The sequence below is a fragment of the Phoenix dactylifera genome, unplaced genomic scaffold (assembly GCF_009389715.1).
Source record: "Phoenix dactylifera cultivar Barhee BC4 unplaced genomic scaffold, palm_55x_up_171113_PBpolish2nd_filt_p 000139F, whole genome shotgun sequence".
Lineage (NCBI taxonomy): Eukaryota > Viridiplantae > Streptophyta > Magnoliopsida > Arecales > Arecaceae > Phoenix > Phoenix dactylifera.
In genome coordinates, this window is record NW_024067695.1 from 1,040,175 (window position 1) to 1,060,784 (window position 20,610).

Sequence of the window (20,610 nt, forward strand, 5' to 3'; positions counted from 1 at the left end):
CTCTTAAATTACATAGGATCACTCCTAATCTATCAAGATTGATAGATCCCGTCTAAATACAACCCTATTCCAAAATGAACCTACTACAGCCAATCTGCACCACAAGGATCCGAATGGCTAGGGCCCAAGTTTACATGCTCGTCAAACTACAACAACCTCATAGTGAATAGCTGAGACATCAGGTCAAAGGACCAGTAATACAACTGCGGCATAAGTAGTCACTGACAAGTGGATAGACATCCATGTGACTACTTTTTTGGTCACGCCCAATGCACTTGTTCTCTAACAAGTACTTACATAATCACTCCAGTGTCTCTACACTGTGGACTCGAGACTCATCTATCTGACTAAGTAATCTGTGCACTAATCTCAGTGGATCGATCATCGCCCTCGTGATGGATCCATCAATCAGGAACATCTAGAAATTAATCCCTAATGACACATGCCTCAAATTCTCAACTTCTTGAGAATATGTGACATCATCTTATTAATTTTTTGGACGATTCATGGACACATACAAACATAAATGAATAATAAATTGCCTAATCTCATTAATCAATAAGAGTCAAATTATAAATTTATGCCTTATATTACAAATATGCATCAGCCACATTGGCTTTTAGGGCATACTTCTAACAAAATATGTGAAAGAGAATATATCTTTTCATGGTTAAATTTACAAAATATGTACATGAAAATAATGATAAGTGCAATGAGAAAGGGGTTAATTTATGCATTATTTAGCACTTATCATCTGGCTCTGGAGCCTTGTCCCCTTCAAGAGACCAGACTATCTTCCTAATCTTTCTCTCCGATACCGGCCTGATCAGTGCTGCAGTCTCCTCGTCCGTCACCCCAACCAAAGGCATCAAAGTATCCGCTGGGCTCCCCTCCCCTGTCAGCTCTGTCCATCTAGCCCTGAAGAAGCCCTCCACAATCCTCGGAACCATATCAGGATCCTCCGCAACTGCCCATCCTCACCTCTGATGACTCTAATCCTATTCTGATGCCTCTTGATCACTGTCGCCTGATGAAAAAATCTAGTATTCCTATCACCCTCCAAAATTCACTGCCTCGACTTCTGTCTCCAAAGTATCTCCTGCTGTCTGAGGAGAGAATCATGCAATGCCAAGTGTGATCTGAGCTCCCCCACCTCCTCCTCCTATAATCCTCCTCTCTTGACCTCTTGAGACTGTAATCTGTTAATGGCCTCCTCTAAGTCCTCAATCCTCCTGAAAATATTCCCCACCTCCTCAACCATCTTCTCACGGTTCCACCTCTTCAACCGTCTTCTCGTCAACTCCAACCTTCAGGATATCCGGTATATAGCATCTTCCCGACTGGTGCACTCCATGCCTCCCTAACCATCTCTCAGGACTACGGATAACATAGCCAAAACTTCTCAAATCTAAAAGAAGATCGAATAGGAATAAGTGTCTCAGTATTCACCAGTAATGGACAGTGGTCCGACACAATCCTCGGCAGATGTCTGACATGATGATCTGGAAAGCACTGAGCCCACTCGGCAGTAGCACAAGTTCTGTCTAGTCTCTTCTATACTTGGGTCCGACCCTGCTGATTATTGCACCAAGTGAACCTCGGGCCTGAAAAACTCAGATCAACCAATCTATTCGAATCAAGGAAATTTCGAAACTCCTTAATTTTCCTTGTATAAGTGAAGGGTTTCTCCCCATTTTCTCCTGGGGATCGACAATGTAATTAAAGTCACTTGCCACTAACATTGGATGACCCTAACTGATCAACTGAGAGGCCTCCTCCCACAAGATCCTCCTCTCTCTGAAGTCGGTACTAGCATGCACAGTTGCGAGGATCCATGAATTTCTGTTGTCTTCCGAAATTACCATAATCACTTCTTGAGTGCAGACATTGAAGATGTCAATTCTACATTTATTCTAAGCCTAAGTAACAATAATACCTCCCGACAAGTTTTGAGATTCTATTGCATAGAATCCCCACGACCTTGGCACCGCCCTTCTTGCCTTCTGTAAGCTACTACCAGATAACCGAGTTTCCAATAACACACAATTAATATTTAGGTTGTGCTGATGCACCAACCTACGAAAAGCGGAGGCAAAGGAAGGCTTTCCTGCTCCATGGCAATTCCATAGGAGCACCTTCATGGTGCACTGGACGAGGCGGCACGGCCCACCTCTTCAAGGCCGCTGCCACATGATACCTCCACGTTCATATCCCCTTCACTCACCACATCATTGGGATTAACTCCCATTGCTGAAGCCATCATTTGGCGCACAATTTGAAAATGCCTCCCTACATTGTTAGCCTGTGCCAGACGGCACGCAGGATCTTCAGGCCCCTCACCAAAGGCCTCTGGTCTACCCTGCTGCCCCCCGTCTGCCCTGTCTCCTCCACCACAGCCGGATTCACAGTCTTCTTCCCTTTCCCAGCCACTGCTGGATCACTGTTGACCCTGCCAAATGGCATGGTTTTCAGGGTAAAACAGCTCATTATAAAATGTTTTTTCTCTTAGCATTCTAGCTAGGTATGTTCTCAGCTTCATCTACCGGCGGTGCTTTTTCCAAGGGCCTGTTTAGTTGCAGCTCCATGAATCATGGCGTATATCTTTGGGCCTGGGAAGAAGTTTGCAGGGAAGACAGCGGGAGAGAGGACTCATGCCAATTTTAGAGGGTGAGCGATGGATTTCATTTCCTTAAAATTTAGCTATAAGGTAAATCACGAGTCCAACCAAATGGGTAAGCTGAATCTATTAATTTTCTCTGTCCTAATACTTTTTTTTGTCTTACATACTCAGGAATCGGAAGATAGTACTGTAGATAGAATAAAAAAAAATACCTAAAAAGTAAAAAAAAAGGCAGTAAAAGAGCTATTTACGGACGAAGGCAACAAGAAAATATAAACTAACCCTAAGAATTTAAGGACACTGGTGGTACTCCAAAAAAAAAAAATAAATAAATTTAGCTAACTACCAAACAAAATAGCAGAAAACAAAAATACACGTGGCAGCAAGCTACTGCACTTGATATCGAATTCTTGGAATGTCAGATCATCTCGGTTTCTAAATGCTGAAACTCGGGGCCCAGGATATGGTCGTCGCTTGAAACTGCAGAGGTAGCATGTGTGGATATGGTGAATCTTTTTTTTAAAGTTTTTTTTTCTGACGACCATCTTATGTGCGGAGCAGGCGTGGATAAATTTTTGCCGAAAGCTGGCGTTGGTGTCGTCACAATATTCGGCATCCGCGCTCTTATATCACCCACCTCCTCCACCCTTCTTAGCCACTCAAACCCGTCTGCCTTTCTTGATGGCCTCCTCCACCTTCCGTCTCTTGCTTCAACTTTCTCTCCTCCTCGCCCTCCTCTTTCTCCAAAACGTCCACCCGGCCACCACCTCATGCTACACCTCCATCTTTAGCTTCGGGGACTCCCTCGCCGACACCGGAAACTTTCTCCACTACGCCAACCAGGGCCCGGAAGCCCGGCTTCCATATGGCGAGACTTACTTCCAACACCCCACCGGCCGGTTCTCCGACGGGCGACTCATCATTGACTTTATTGGTGTCTAATTCTCGTCCTTTTCTCTGTTTTCTCCATTCCGATAGCCTGCAGTCCATAACACTACTCTTTGGTTACCAAGTGTTTGTTATGATGATCTCATCGATGAGGCGACGAGTGATGGTGATGGTTGTGGGTGCAGCACAAGCCATCGGAGTGCCGCTCGTGCCACCGTATCTAGCAGGACCCGGCGATCATGGTTTCCGGCGTGGGGCGAACTTTGCGGTGGGAGGGGCGACGGCGCTGGACAACGACTTCTTCAGGGCTAGGGGTTTCGATGTTTATTGGACCGAGTACTCGTTGGCCACTCAGATCGACTGGTTCAAGAAACTGCTGCCTTCGCTCTGCTCCTCCGACTCAGGTAAGCCTTCCAAATCCTGAGTACTAATGCTCGACCCGGAGTAGATCGATGGATTGGGGGGTTGAAGAACATGTTGAGGTCAACAGGTTCGCGTCTTACCGTTTAGTTCGAAGTTTCAGCGGCAGGTCAACGGATTTGCTTCCGCCTCTTTAATTCTTTTCCTTGCCGCAACTTCTTGACGTCTCCATTGTCCATTTAAAAAGGGGTTAAATAAGAGAATTTATTTTATTTATAACTGTTCGGTTAGGTTACCAAATTTAGGGATTTTTATACGCTTTGTTGGTTCAAATTATGCTGCTTAAAAGAGTAAATTATTCACTCCTATCTCTTGTTCACATGGTAGAATGCGAAGGTATCTTCAGCAGCTCCCTTTTCTTCTTGGGAGAGATTGGAGGCAATGATTACAACGAGCCGTTTATTCAAGGAATAAGTGTGGACGAGATTCGGACCTTTGTTCCCGATGTCATCTCTACCATTACCTCGGCACTGAGAGTGGGCTTTGTTTCTCTCTTAAATCTTAAACTTTTTCCTACTCAACTCCATATCTTTGTGGAATCTGGTAGTGCCGTAGTGGTGCTTGCTAAGTTCTCTGAAGCTGATCTCTGTTCTTTTAGGGCTGCTTGCCAAGCTCTGTTTACCAAGGTACTTCCTTTTGATTGCTAGGTGTTGATCGAACTTGGGGCGAAGACATTGGTGGTTCCGGGTAACTTTCCGATTGGATGTGTCCCACTATATTTGATGCACTTCCAAAGCCCAACAGCAGAAGATTACGATCCAGAAACGGGTTGTATCAAATGGTTAAACGAGTTCTCAGAGTACCACAATCGCCTACTCCTGGATGAACTCGGCAAGCTGCGTCGACTTTACCCACATGTCGCCATCGTCTATGCCGACTATTACGAAGCACTATTGAGCATCTTCCGATCTCCACATGAATTTGGTGAGCATTTTTTTTATTGCCTGCGAAGTGCATATTCGGTACTGTCTAGAAAAAAGTACTTTTCATAATTTAAAATAAATTACTTTTTCTAACAATATTAAACATTTTTCAGAATCAAATATTTGGTAATATAATTTAAAAAGTAGCTTTACAAAAAAGAATTAAGAGAAGTCAAAAAATAAAAATCCTTTTTTCTTTTTCTAGAACAGGAACAACACCAAACACACACTAAATCTTAATATTCATAGCATTGTGTAAACCATGATTGGCTCAATCTTCAAAATTTCAAATACTTAATGTAGTTTGAATAATAAGCTTAAATCAATGAAGGAGACACCTATTGACACTTGCCTTAAACTAAACCTTTTTTTCCTAATGCTATGGGGGTGGCAGCCTCTTTTTTTTTCTTTTTTCTTTGTTTTTTTTTCCGGTGAAAATGTCAATTCATATAACTTTATCATAAGTACATTTTGCCAAATTACGAGAAAGTAAAGAGTACGAGAGGGCATATGTCAACTGTGGATGTTCAGAAAAACTTTCCGGAATCCCGGGCGACAAAACCTTCATGGGCTGTTCTGCAGCCTCATTTGTGCTTGAGGCCGTGGTGTTGTTAGCTATTAAATAGCATCAATCGCAAGTTAATTCCAAGATCCAGTAGGTCGTATTTGAAGCTCATAGTTCATTACCGTTGTTTGCTTATAAGTGATTGAGGAGGGTGATTGCAGGATTCGAGAAACCTTTTGATGCATGCTGTGGAGGTGGCGGTGTCCATAGTTGTTGTTCCATACCCTGTGGAGATGAAGGTGCTGCAGTCTGCAGCGATCCATCAAAGCACATCAGCTGGGACGGAATGCACCTAACGGAGGCGGCTTACAAGGCAATTGCTCGTGGCTTATTAGAAGGACCATACACCGCTCCTCCCATGATCCGAGCATGCCCGCACGTAGAGCAGCATGTTGCTCTTCTCCGAAACGCTTCCATCCGACCACCTGCGCAAGCTTACAGTGCTTCTGTTTAGTTAGAATAATAATAGCAATCACTGAAGTAATGATAATAAATAGAAGTAATTGCATTAAAAAAATGCAGCACCGTTTTCCTGAAAATGTAAAAAAGCTGATGCCCATTAGGTATGAAATCTTACACCTCGAATATATATTTATCTACAGTGCATATCACACCTCAAATATTAGGTATGCACTTTCCTTCTTGTGGTAGATTATTAAGAACAATATCTATACACTGTTTGACAGGAATCACTTGGCTGGTGTTTTCTCTTGTTGCTGTTCTTTATTTATGTAAATGATAAATTGATGGAACCAACATACCGCAACAGGATGGGATGTTGACACTTCAACTACATTTTTTTTCAGCAGGGTCTATTACAAATTGATGATAATTATTCTGATAAGCAGTATAAGTGACTTGACTCCAGCATTACATTTTCTTTGTCACCGTATTGTTGATTGGGACCACCAAATTTTAATGGGAACCGGCATTTGACTTGTCGTAATTATCATCCAATTCCGACCTGACAATTGGATGAATGACAAAAACGATAGAACCGGCGAACCACCCATGTACCAAAGTCAAATATTTCATTCAAGTCAGGTTGCCTTACCAACCCTGAGGTCGCCCAACCTAACTTAAAGGTTTCAACAAGTTAGGTAGCGCATCGTTCTCAGAACCAAATGGAAGAAGAGCATGAGAGTAGCGATTGAAGTTTTGGACTCCATTTTATGAGCTTGGTATCCTGAACAAAAGCCTACCGCAGAAAAGAAGCACGAAAGCAGGCCATTCGTGGACACAGCTCCTAGCTTTTTATTAATAATAATTAATTATACTAGTCAGCACAAAGGATATATCTGTTTAGTTTTTGTTATTGCCACCAACACTTGGAAAGCGAGTGTTGACCATTGATAACATCATATGAGCATCATTCCTGACCTAATCATAGACAAGAGAAGCAACTCTAGACTGATGAAGGGGCAGCGAAATTAGACAGCATGGTAGCATGGGAGGGTATAGTTTTCCCTTTCCTTTTTCATTGTTTGGGAGAAGAAATATAGGAAACTCCTCCTTCTTTCATTAATGGAGTATAGGCAAGATCCAAAATACAGCATACACCAGCACGACTGGGCTTTTGAAATCAATCCAAAAATAAAGCCGAAGTATTATCAGATTTGTGGGAAATCTAATTACAAACTTCACGATTGGCTCGGGCGGCTCTGATACTATTTGTCATAACCCATAATCTCATTCAAAAAAGCTAGTTGGAAAATATTATTTAATTTTTTAATTCTGTATAAGTACCCAAGGTGTATCCAGCGGATAGCCAATGTGGGACTAAATACTATTCTAAACATATTTTATATAAGCAGCCTCATCAATGGTTGTCTTTGGAAAATAAAAGTTAGCAGCCCCCTGATTTAAGGATTAGGGGGAAAAATATTTTATTAGAAACTGAATCATGGGAATTAAGATAGCCTTGTGCGTCTCAACTAGGTTGGTATTCGACATTTAGCAATCGTAGATTGTATGCGGTGCATGTTATGGAGAACTATTGCAGCTAATCTAAAACATGACTTGACGGATATGAGCAAATCCATGTTTGGCAAAGGGAAGTCATCTTTCGGACAAGTTTTATTTAGGTCTAAAAAATCAACACAGCAGCGGATTTGCCCATTCTTCTTGACAGGGACTATGTTTGTCAACCAAATGGGGTGTTGTATGGGCTTTATGAAACCAACCTTCAATAGCTTCTCATAACTAATTAACTCCGTCTTTCTTGCAACACAGCCGTTGGTTGGGCGAAATAACAGCTCAGTGTCACATTCTTCTCCTACTCTTGGACTTGTAGGGTACTTGAATTTGTTTTTGTTCTGAATTAAAGATTAAGATGAACTATTTGGCCATGGAGGTGTAACATTGTTTTCCATGTCGGTATCGGACACAACACATTTTCTTCTCTCCTCTCCAGGCAGTCCACTTGACAAGTATTCAAAGGGGAGAAATCTGTGCTGCCCGTGGCACTTTATCTAGTGCCGATGCATAAGAGAAAAATGAATGTTTATTGACAAATCCTTTTTATGTATGTACACAGACGCATCCATACATACATACAGATACATACATACATACATACATACATAGAGGATATCTTCCCATATGGCATAAGTCCTCCCTTTTTCGGTATTTGGCAAAAATTTGAGAGGTTATCCACCACGTATATAGGAGATATCTCCCACAAATTCTATAACCAAATGGCACGTTTAAGCATGCAATTGGGTTTGGCATGTCATTTTGATGCCTTAAGCAGACGGCACTTTGTCTATAATGCATGTGCCAAACTTGACAAGGTTGTAAGATGTTGCAGCATTATAGCCATTTGTTATAATGGCCTCTACGAAGTTTTCTCATCTAAAATCATGAAACCTAAAGGCCCATTTAGTGTTGCATTTTTTTATTTTTCTTATTTTCAAGAAATTGAAGAAAAATAAACTAGACTAGATAACATCTCCCATGAAGCTCCATTTTTAAGAAATTGTTTGTACATTCTTGAATGCTTTTGAAAGCAAAGATTTAAGTAAAAATAAAGACAAGGAGTAGCAGAAGTCCTGTGCTATCAAATAATGCCATCAACATGCCATATTACCAAAATTCGAACTTGTTGCTATGAACTACGCAGCAAACTGTTATCGATCCTTGAATTCTCGGAGGAAAAAGCTCATCATATATTCTAGTGCACCGCTGTTACCTTTGAGTGCAATTCTGTTAGAGTTTTTTACAAGCATGCCCTCCAAAATATACAAAATTATATAAATATCTTTATAAAGTTGCTATTTGCATATATAATGTTATAACTTTTTTTGTATATCTACCCATAAGATTATTTCAGTTATTTTAGTTTTAAGCCGTTTATTTTTTAACGACATTAGATGATACAATACATATAAAAAAAAGAATAAGGATATACATGTAAATAGTAATTTTACAAGGTATTTATATAAGTTTATACACTTATGAGGATATACATGCAAAAAAACTCATTCTGTTATAACATATGTTACAATGTCACTGTAGTAGAAAATAACAGACAAGAATAGAATGATGTTACTTTTCTAATCATTTGTTTTTTTAGTAAATCGGCTACTCACACGGCTCTGGCATGAACATAGCCAGCTACATCACTAGCAAGAACACTACACAAAATAGAAAGAGAAGTATGATGGGTCCATAGGATATCTCCCGAATGATGAGTAGCAAATGAGGTGACCTAGTATACAGCTCGATTCGCCTCTCGGAGAACATGCTTGACCTGGACAGCACGACACTCTTGCATCATCCGTCATGTGTCATTGAGAAGCGGGTGCTTTGGCACTCCCACCCCTCCCTCCTTGTAACAACCCAGGACCTCACTCAAAATGGCTAGCCGGAAGGTATTGTTTGGGTTCCTTGATCCTGTATAAGTACCCAAGATCTACCTAACGAATAACCAATGTGGGACTAAACACACGGCCGCACAAGTCCTCACATACTCCTCTCGTTCAAGCCCTGACGTCCTCGTCAGGCTAAGGGTTCAAATCCATTCAAATCTAATCACAAACACCACGATCGGTCCGTGGTCAACCCCAATGGATCCGTGCTGCAGTGTCCCCTAGTTCACATAAGTTATGGACCGGGTCCGCTCTAATACCATTTGTAACAACCTAGGACCTCACTCAAAATGGCTAGCCGGAAGGTATTGTTTGGGTTCCTTGATCCTGTATAAGTACCCAAGATCTACCCAGCGAATAACCGATGTGGGACTAAACACAAGCCCGCACGAGTCCTCATCGATGTGTATGTGAGGACTCGTGCGGGCGTGTGTTTAGTCCCACATCGGTTATTCGCTGAGTAGATCTTGGATACTTATACAGGATCAAGGAACCCAAACAATACCTTCCGGCTAGCCATTTTGGGTAAGATCCTGGGTTGTTACACTCCTATAATCACTCAATCAATGCAGCTGAGTCCCTCTCCAGAATGTTGCAGACAACCTCTAGTGCATATCTCGCGAAGGAGAGTCCCTTCCATACTGCCCCGAGCTCCACCCCAAAAGTTGAAGCCTCGAAGGAACGACGACCCCCTGCAGCAATTAACCGAGAACGGTGGTCCCTGATTACAAATGCAACTCCAACCCTATCACTATCGGCGGACAGGCTCCCGTCGAAATTCACCTTAAGATGGCCAGAGGGTAGGGGCTCCTAAAACACAAGAACAAACTTAGGCACTATAATAGCGGAGAGGGGGGCCCAGGTGTCCCTAGCCATCCTAGATGAATCCAACACAACAGTCTCAATGACCTCCACAGCCTGGTAGAGTGCCCACTCTACAATATACCTCAACGATGCCCTCCTGTCCTCGAAGACTTTGGTATTTCTGTCCAACCAAATATGATAAGCCAAGTACATGGCAGCAATACCCCACCTAGCAGTACGCGGGGATCGTGTGGCAACCCTCACCTGCCGAAGGAACTCCTCCACCACAACACCCGATACTAATATGGAGAATGATGCCCTCCTCCACACCTGAGCTGCCCGCGAGCACTCAAACAACACATGGCTGATAGTCTCTACTGAATTTGGGCAGTCACCACACATCAGAGAAATTCTGAGACTCCTCCTGACTAGCAAACTCCTAGTCAGTAGGCAGTCCCAAAGTACCTTCTAGATGAATAAAGCCACTCGGGGGTGAACCCGCAATCTCCAGACCCAGCTACCATCACACTGCCTAGACACCTCACCACCCCTCACCGCTTGTAAGTCTGCCGCACGCACCCTAGCCGATCCCATCGCCGCCCACACCAGCCTATTCAGTATGCCTTGAAGTAGTAGGATGGCAAGCACCCTCTGAAATAACTGCGCCCCAAAGGTCTTCCTGATCAAGACTTCGTTCCACCGACCCCCTCCGGCGACTGTCAAATCATTGACTCTGAGCCCGACCAACCACACCGAGTCCACCAACGTCGGTATCCTACAAAGTGGTGACTCCATCACCCACTTGTCCTGCAAAACATTGACGGACCACCCATCTCCAATCATCCACCTGATCTCCGATAACACGGACGGGGCGGAGGACTCTTTCCATACGAATGAACAATTGCGACAGGCACTGAACTCCACCCCGGTCACGTATGCACCATACTTTGCCCTCAGCAAGGCACTCCACAAACTATCCAGCTCCAGAATAAGCCTAGCGGCCCGCCGCACAGCTAGAACCTCCCGCCTCGCTTGCAAGGACTGCACCCCCAAACTTTTCTGTCTGAGTGGCTGACACACTACCTCCCACGCCACAGGTGAATGCCTCTCCTGCCCGACTGCCTGTCCTACATAAAGCTCCTGAACAGCTGCACCAGAGACCTCAATAGAGAAATCGACACTAGCGTGTTCACCAACAAATACACAGGTATCGAACTCAACACCGATTGTACCAGGATGATACGCCCCATAATGGAGAGAGAGTCCATCTGTCATCCCTCCAGCCTACGTCTGATACTCATCTCGACGTCGGAGTAGTCACTACACCTGAGCTGTCGGCCGACGATAAGGATCCCAAGATACCTCATCGTGCCCTCCTGCTCGCCCACACCCAGAATCTCTTTAATGGAGGCTTTGATCTATGGCTGGGTTCTCGAGCTAAAGCAAATAACTGACTTGGTCCTGTTGACCAGCTGACCTGAAGCAGAATAGTAGCTATCCAGGATATCCCGGACCACCTTCGCGGCCCTCCGTGTCACTTGAACCAGCAACAAGCAGTCATTGGCAAAAAATAAGTGGGAGATCTGACACAACTCCTCCGCCGGTCTGTACACCTCCAATACCTGATGCTCTATCGCATGCCGAAGTGCCCTGGATAATGCATCTAAACAAAAAATGAAGAGCAAGGGGGACAGTGGACAGCCCTGCTGGAGGCCTGTCGCCGATTCGAATAACTGTGTAGGTGTGTCGTTCACCAAGATGGCAAATGATGGAAAGGTCACACACCCATAACCCAGCCAATCCACTGCTCATGGAAACCGTAACACTCTAAAAACCACCGCAGAAAGTCCCAACTCATCCTATCATAGGCCCTCTCCATATCCAGCTTGATAACCATCAAGCTCCTCTGACCTGAGGCTCTCTTAAGATCAAACATGAACTCCTGGGCAATAAGAATGTTATCTGTGATGCTTCGCCCACCCACGAAGCCCCCCTGCTCTAGACTGATGATCTAGGTAGAATGTCATACAGCCTGGCAACAAGAATCTTAGCCGTAGTCTTGTACAGAGTCGTACACAAACTAATCGGTTGATAGTGGCTCATCTCCATAGCATCATGTCGCTTCAGGATCAGGGTAACAAAAGTCTTCTTCCACTCTGCTGGTAGGACTGCCAAGCTGAAGAACTGTTGTACCGCCTCCACCACATCCTGACTGATGATCGACCATTATCTTCTGAAGAATAATGGAGAAAATCCATCTAGTCCCGGAGCTTTATCCTCCCCCAAAGACCACAGAGCCTCCCTAACCTCGTCAGCAGAGATTGGTATGATCAACACTACATTCTCCTCCTCTAAAATCTTGGTAGAAGGAGATGGCAACATAGGCAGGCCCGCCCTAACCAACTAGTCTATCCATCTGGATCTGAAAAACAATCTAACTCCCGCCTGATTGCAACCGGATCCTCCATCACCTGGCTGTCTAACCCCCTGATTTTGTTCCTCTGCCTCCTGATAATAGTAGACCGATGAAAAAATCTGATGTTTCTATCTTCCTCTCTGATCCACTGAACCCTAGACTTCTGCCTCCAGAACGTCTCCTGCTGACGAAGAAATGAGTCATGGGTGGACAAGTGTGATCTGAGTTCCTCCAACTTCACTAAAGACAACCCTCCTCCCTATACCTCCTGCGCCTGCAACCTGAAAATATTCTCTCTCTGAAGTCCGTACTAGCATATACCACGGCAAGGACCTATGGCCTGGTCGTGCCATCTGAGATCACCATTACCACTTGTTGGTCGCAGACATTAAAAATGTCTAGATCACCACACCTCCATCTCCATGCAGCGATATTCCCGCCCTCGACAATTCTACAGTAATATCTTCATTGGATAACCAGGGATGTGGACAGGATCCCCTCCCCAGACCCTGCTTCTCGATTACCACTCTGCTCCTTCCACACTCCTCCTCGTTCGACCTGTTCTCACCCGGAGCACCCTGCAGAGCACGCTTCAAAAGGCCAAATAGCCTCACGTGTGGAGAAGAAGTAGAAGAAGACACCGCCCCTCCTCCCTGGTTGACTGAACGACCCACCATAGGAGAGTTGTGCCGGCACACTAATGCAGGTCCCGGCACGCATACAGGGCCCTCCAACCCCTGGGAGCTATCCCAGGCCGTGCCTTCACCCAAGGTACCCATGGAAAGCATCTCCACAAGTCGTAGGTGTGCCTGTCGAGGCGGTGAGAGGGGAAGGAGGGGAAGGAGAGGAATACCCACCCAGGGAGGACGAAGACCCCTCCACGGCCGGGCCCATCAGCCCCTGGTTGCCCGCCACGGCTGATCCGCCTGCCGGAGAAGGAGGAGGATGGGAGGATGATGGACGTTGGCCCGATGGCGAGGATGAGGACGAGGACCCACACGCCGCCGGCCGCACGGACCTCTGATGGCACTGGACCCAGATAATCGCCGGTTGTGCCAACCGATGGCTTCGATTGGCTTTGTCCCCACCGGTCACCGCGTCATGGGTGGAGACCACTGGCCGGTCGGGGCACCCGTGGTGGCCCCCGTCCACCCGGACCTCCGCGGACTGATCGAGGGTGGCAAGACCCGCCTTCCTCGACTCAGAGAGCCCCAGGCCCCGTGTTCTAGCCACTTAGCGCAGCCGGGTTGGGCCCTCGCCAAGGTCTGGTGAGGCCGGGCCCGCGCTAGCGAACACCAGGCCCCATTATAGGTCGTGGACCACAGGACCAGTTGGCCCAACATCTTAGGCTGGCTTCTTGCTCCACAGGCCCACCCAGCGCGAGCTGGTCGGCACCGCGGCTGCTCGGGTTGGCCCAAGCCCGTTGCTCCCATACCCACCCGCCTCTTCAACTCTAGGTGGGCTGCTGGCCCGATTACGCGCCTCGGGGCTCAGCCCCTGCCCACGGCCTGCGACCAACTGGCCCACCCCATCGCCTCGGGTGGGTTCTGGCTCAGTGACTCGCCCCAGTTCGCCCACTGCCTTCATCCGAACCTCCACCGCATCCACCGCTACTCCCTTCTCCGGCGAACTCCATCGGGCGACCCTGGACGAGGTCTGCCAACCCTCCAGGTCCAGAGCGTGGTTGGGCGCCTCCAAACTAGCCCCCTCCAGGCGTGCCAATGGCCTCGGAGCCCTCCTCCTTCCCTCCGCTGCCGGTGCCATTGCCTCCTTCGACCGATTTCTCGGAGGCCCTCCTGCTGGCCGAACCCTGGTTGTCGTGAACCATGGTCCAAACATCGGACGGCCACCCTCCCGGTTCTTCTCCAAAGTGCCCAATCCGAACCCCGCCCCAGTGCTCCAGCCCCCCTCCGAGATCCGGCAGCCTCCTCTACCACTGGGCCCGGGGGAGAACTGGCATCCTCCATCTCCATGTCCGGCGCGACCGCAACGGTAGCACACAACTGGCAGGCTCTCGTAAACGAAGGTCTGCCGGAAAGTCTCCACCGAGCCCTGGATGAAAATCCCCGGCATCAGTGGCTTCCCAATATCCAGTTCCACCCGAACCCTACCAAACCCCAACCTGCGTCGCTATTCGGTGAACTTGTCAACCGCCACCTGCCAGCCGGCTGCATTAGCGATCTCCAGCGCCAAGTCCCGATCCCAGTACTCCACCGGCAATTGAGGGAGACAAACCTAAGCAACTACCCTGTTCACACGCTTTGCCCCAGGGATGAAGTCCGGCTGCCACCTATCCATGGCGTGGAGTTAGCCGGCGACCATCCACGGGCCGTTCCCCATCGCCGCCTCCCTATCGGCCTCATTCTTGAAACGTATCAAAAGATGCTCCTCCGCCATCGGTATGGCTTCGGGGTCACAGCCGAGGTTTCCCTTAGCACACAGTTCCCGAACCACCTGCTGCTCCGGCACCCACCTCCCCAGACTGCGCATTATGACGGCCGTGGAGCTCCATGCCATCTGAGCTCTCCCCAGTCTTTCTGACGGTATCACCAACACCTCAGTGTAGTGCCGCTGCAGGATCTTCAACTCCTCGTCGGAGATATGGTGATTAGACCAAGACCAAGAGTCTCTTCGTGCGGGGCCTCTGGCGACCTAGACCCATGGCTTGTTGATGACAGCTACCTCTGCCGCCGGGCGCTCGCCGTCGGCTCTTTCCTCAGAACCACCCCCCTTCACCATCTCCAGTTGATAATCTCCCATGATACCGCACCCAGGGTGTTCGACAGAAATCCGCACTCAAACATGAATTTTGACGCACCCGCTCGCCCGCTCGCCCTTTCTTACCCTTCACCAAGAAGCCTAATCATTATTCGCTCCGCAATCTTTTGTTGTGAAACGACTTTAATTTTTATAGAAAAATCTTGCTAAAAATATAAAATTTTAAAATAAATTACTTTCTTTTGAAAAATAGTACAGATGATGAATAACAACAATTACTTTTGTTTTTGTTTTTTTTGCATGTAACGACAATTATTTTTGTCGTATGACAATCCTCATCGTTACGTAATGGTCAAATAGTGATGATTATTTAATGCCAGCGGTTAAAATTTAAAATATATAACATAACAATTTGTTCTCCAGCTGGCGTCGTCAGAATTCCGTTGGAGGCAGGTAAGGATCCGTCCACGCCCTCTATAGGAGCCACGTATCTGCCTGCCGTTTCTACGTCATCACCCTCCTCAATTCCTTATATTCCACTCCACGGTCCAACCCCCCCCCTGATGGCCGCCTCCACCTTCCGTCTCTTGCTTCAACTTTCTCTCCTCCTCGCCCTCCTCTTTCATCAAAACGTCCACCCGGCCACCACCTCATGCTACACCTCCATCTTTAGCTTCGGGGACTCCCTCGCCGACACCGGAAACCTTCTCTACTCCCCCAGCAACAACGCCGGAGCCATCGCCCGGCTTCCATACGGCGAGACTTACTTCCATCGCCCCACCGGCCGGTTCTCCGATGGGCGACTCATCATCGACTTCATTGGTGCTTAATTCACGCCTTCTTCGTTCTTTGATATGCCTATTTTGCTTACAAAATATTTGTTATAATAAGCCTATATATTAAGTAGCTAGTAATGATGGTGGTGGTGGGTGCAGCACAAGGCATCGGAATACCGCTCGTGCCACCGTATCTAGCAGGGCCTGGTGATCATGGATTCCGGCAAGGGGCTAACTTTGCGGTGGGAGGGGCGACGGCACTCGGCAACGACTTCTTTAGAGAGAAGGGACTTCATGTTAGCTGGACCGAGTACTCATTGGGCACGCAAATCGAGTGGTTCAAGCAACTCCTGCCTTCCCTCTGCTCCTCGAGTTCAGGTAAGCCTTTGTCTTCTATCTCCATGTCCTCTTCTCTCCGCCTCTCTCTCTCTCTCTCTCTCTCTCAGCTGGACGAGGCAGACCGTTGACTATGATCTTGTAGTTAGGAGCAGGTCAGCCTGTCCACCCACCCAGCCACAAATACAATATTATTGTTTAAAAAAAATTAATTAAGAATATGCCGACGTCGCATCATTTGATTGGAATCTGCCTCCCAGAAGCCTCCAAGTGAAAATAATGGTTGGGTGAGATCCACCAGCAACCAACCAACCACGAAAGCACATCCCTTTGTGGCTGGAATTGTCCACTGATGAGCTGGTGGGATCTGGTCCGACCTATGACTCGTCCTCAAACAGACCATGTTGGTGTTCCCCACCCAAAAAGGGGGAATAAAGATTATGTTGTCGTTTGCCCACGCAAAACCTACCACAATTTCCTTGTTTTTTTTAGTCTTTCACTCTATCAAAGCAATAAGATAGACCTTAGCCTGCGCGCAGTACATTCTGCCTACACCTTTACCGGTTCAATAGTCATACTAAACAAAGATTTATCCATTTACTCGTGTTTTTTTTATAAAGGATATCCCTCTACTCATGTTTCTTGGAAACAATGGCAGACTGCAAAGGCATCTTGAGCAACTCACTTTTCCTCGTGGGAGAAATAGGAGGCAACGACTACAACCACCCCTTCTTTCAAGGAAAAACCATGGATGAGATACGAACCTTCGTTCCCCGCATCATCTCTGCCATTAGCTCAGCTATCAATGTGAGCCCATTTATCTCAGATCGTTCACTTATTTTCACTAAATTCTATTCTTCTAGAAAAATTGTGCAACAGACACCTAAGCTTTCTTAAACTCTCAATTCTGTTAGGTTTTGATCCAACTTGGGGCAAAGACATTGGTTGTACCTGGTAATTTCCCAATCGGATGCGTCTCCTGGTATCTTCAAACTTTCCAAAGCCAAAGGAAAGAAGACTATGACTCGCAAACGGGTTGTATCAAGTGGCTGAATGAATTCTCGGCGCACCACAATCGACTGCTTCTAGATGAGCTGGATCGCCTTCGTCAACTTCACCCCCATGCAACCATCATCTATGCTGACTATTACAAAGCACTGCTCCACATCTTCCGTTCTCCAACACAGTTTGGTGAGCTTTCTTTTGCACTTACTAAATTTTCAATAATTCATTATTCGATGGTTTAAAATGTGACTAGGTTGATTTCTTTTTTATGGGAACGATTAGCTAGCTTAATTCCCGAAAGTCAAGTACCGAACATAGTTCGGATCGATAAATCTTTAAAAAAATTCTATAATTTTGTTAATAAAATTGGCGGAAATGTCTCACTTCCTGGATTACCCCCTTTAAATTTTTTTTTTGGCTCTGATGACAACTTAAACTACTGCACTTCATGGTGCATTCGTTTGGGCTGCCTTTATAGGGTTATGAACGAGTTGAGCCTGGGCGTTAGCAAATTGACGGATGGTCCAATGGCAAGTCACCATGGGATTTCAGTATCTAAACAGGTTGTCATATCGTTAAAGCATAATTGAGTGCTTCGCCGCCCATGTGGTAAGAAACATTCAACACCATACCGATCCAATTTAGGTACCTTTAATTAGTCGGGACCTTGGTGGCTATTGTCAACTACAGCTACATTGTCGGCTGGCTGGTTGCTCATCCAGGCTTGTATCACATGATCATTATGGCTTTCCTGGACTAAACAATCATGATAGAAATTAATAAAGTAGTGTAGTTTGCTTCATGCTCCCTTTCAATACACGCGAACATGAGATAGTGCCCAGAGATAGGAAGCACCCATTATGTAAAGGTATGTTTAGTTGGAGAAAGTTAGACTTTAGAATGGAAATGAAAATAAGCGACTTCTACTCCAATTGTTCAGTTGAGAGAAGTCCTATTCTCATTTCAATTTCAGCGGACAATGGAAATTCCACAATTCTTCAAAATCCAATTTTTATTCTATTCTAGTATACTCAAATTTCATTCCAATTCTAATCACGAACCATACATGATCCTTCCAATTTATTATACACTCTGATTCCAACCGGTTGGCACGGCACGTGTAGTTAATTATACACAAAGTCACTTGGTTAGCGGTGGCTTAACAATAATTTATTATATACTAAATCTGAAGATTAGTTACTTCTTTTTCATTTATCTTGAAGGATGTTTATTACACAAAAGTGAATAAATAATTCAATCATAGGAGATAACAATATGTAGTCTAGTAAAATCATCATGGTATTTTTTTTTCCTTTATTTTTTTCTTAAGGTAATTTCTACTCCACGCTGTATGGAGAAAGATTTTATATTTGGCGATATGGCCATGATCACCCTAATTAAAGACCCTACCAATACCATCATCTCACATCCAGTTGGCTTTTTATTAAAATTCAGACCTAACTTTTATTATCTTTTCAATGGTGTAGGATTTAAAAAGGCGCCTCTTGCCGCATGCTGTGGAGGTGGTGGTCCCTATAATGCCTCTGTAGCGTGCGGAGATCGGGCGGCCACGGTTTGCAATGATCCATCGAGATATGTTTCCTGGGACGGAATGCACCTAACGGAGGCAGCTTACAAGACGATTGCGCAAGGCTTATTGGAAGGACCAGACACCACTCCTCCCATAACCCAAGCATGCCCACACATAGAGCAGAGTGCCGCTCATAGCCTACATCCAATGTAGGGAATAAACCAATAGTGTCTTCTGCTAATCAGAAACAAAGGAGAAAAAAAAGAATGTAACAAGAATTAAAAAAAAAAAAAGGAAAGATGATGTTTTGTAATATATTTGCATCACATATATTTTTTTCTTAAAAAAAATTTGCCTCACAAAATTATGAAATTTAATTCTTCAAAAATATGTTTATGTGCTACCTTTGTTAGAATATCCCTCATTTTGTAGCAAACCAGAATCTCATTTAAGCTCTACAATCCTTGCCAAGTAAAATGTCCAAATTTATGCAAATCTAAATATAAGCATTATGATCAGTTCGTGGTCTGTCTAAATAGGTTTATGCTATAGTGTCTCTTAGTCCATGTTAGTCATAGAATAGGTTTACTCTGATGTTACTTGCAATAACTTAGAATCTCACTTGAAAAAAGAGGTTGTAAGATATTATTTGAATTTCTTAGCCATGTATGCATAGGTACTGAAGATCAATCCAGTATATAGCCGATGCGGGACTAAATATATATCTGCATGAGTTTTTATATATTTGTTACAAAAGAAATCAATGTTTGTGCTAGTATGGATGGTGAGTATATCTAGAATTCTTACTTTGCCGCTAATCCTGTCCTACAGGTTGATGCTAATGCAATAGTTATGAGTTTAGGGTTAAGAATAACTACTAACGATGTTTAATACCGAACTGCTAGAGATTAGGTGCCTAATAGTCACATATTTGATATTATTGTTGTTTTCATATTTATATTTCTCTATAAATTAGTAAAATATTGTATGATGGTTGATATTAAGGATAGTAATCGAATAAAACTTCTGCCATCCTTTTTTATTTTTTCTTTTTTTAAAGAAATAAATATTTATTTCCAAAATCTCTGAAGGCTTTACAAATAATTCTTACAAAAATAAAAGAGTCTTATCAAGCATTTCGCTTAATCTAGTTCATTTTTATTTTAAAATTTTTTAATAGATATATATGAAGGAGTGTGGTTCGTTCAATAAATTTCTGCCTCTATATAAATATTTATATTTTTCAACTCCATATATATACAGAAGAGAAATACTATTTCCACTCAGGCCAAGATAAAAATAAAAACAATACTATTGATTTGATTTTTTCAAATTTTGCAATAAAACCTACATCCCAATTTTTTTGTGTCTATTGCAGTTAGATGAGAGAAAAGGGCCAAATGGAAAACCGGCCGAATTGTCCAATTTTGTACAATACTAGCTTGGTGGGAGTGACAAATGCAGCACAACCGGCCCGGAATAAATCACACAAACTCTCTCATGCCTTGCCGAGCAAATCCATAAAGTTGATACAATGGTTCTTTTATACGACAAGTAAAAGATAACCTTGTCCTATTTTTTTCTCTTGCCCCAGATTGGTTTGTGATTGTATGCCGATCAAGGAACAATTTAAAGAATAAAAAAACTGCAGAAACCATAATTGGTTCGCTGGTCGAGAGCAATTGATGTGTGGATCCAAGAGATTGATTCACAATCAAGCAACCAACATTCTAAAATGC

At 44.7% G+C, this 20,610-nt stretch overlaps 2 protein-coding genes across 2 annotated transcripts; both read left to right on the forward strand.

Moving 5' to 3' along the window:
- Positions 1 to 3,233: 3,233 nt before the first annotated feature.
- LOC103723139 (GDSL esterase/lipase At1g28570-like) lies at positions 3,234 to 6,172 on the forward strand. Its single transcript, XM_039116798.1, has 5 exons — positions 3,234 to 3,554; positions 3,694 to 3,912; positions 4,256 to 4,404; positions 4,576 to 4,852; positions 5,578 to 6,172. Exons 1-5 carry the CDS (start codon positions 3,302 to 3,304, stop codon positions 5,868 to 5,870), a joined length of 1,191 nt encoding a protein of 396 aa, XP_038972726.1. The 5' UTR covers positions 3,234 to 3,301; the 3' UTR covers positions 5,871 to 6,172.
- Positions 6,173 to 15,734: 9,562 nt separating this feature from the next.
- LOC103723145 (GDSL esterase/lipase At1g28580-like) lies at positions 15,735 to 19,209 on the forward strand. The gene is made up of 5 exons (XM_008813967.4): positions 15,735 to 16,045; positions 16,159 to 16,377; positions 16,994 to 17,142; positions 17,250 to 17,526; positions 18,828 to 19,209. Exons 1-5 carry the CDS (start codon positions 15,787 to 15,789, stop codon positions 19,082 to 19,084), a joined length of 1,161 nt encoding a protein of 386 aa, XP_008812189.2. The 5' UTR covers positions 15,735 to 15,786; the 3' UTR covers positions 19,085 to 19,209.
- The last annotated feature ends 1,401 nt before the right edge of the window (positions 19,210 to 20,610 follow it).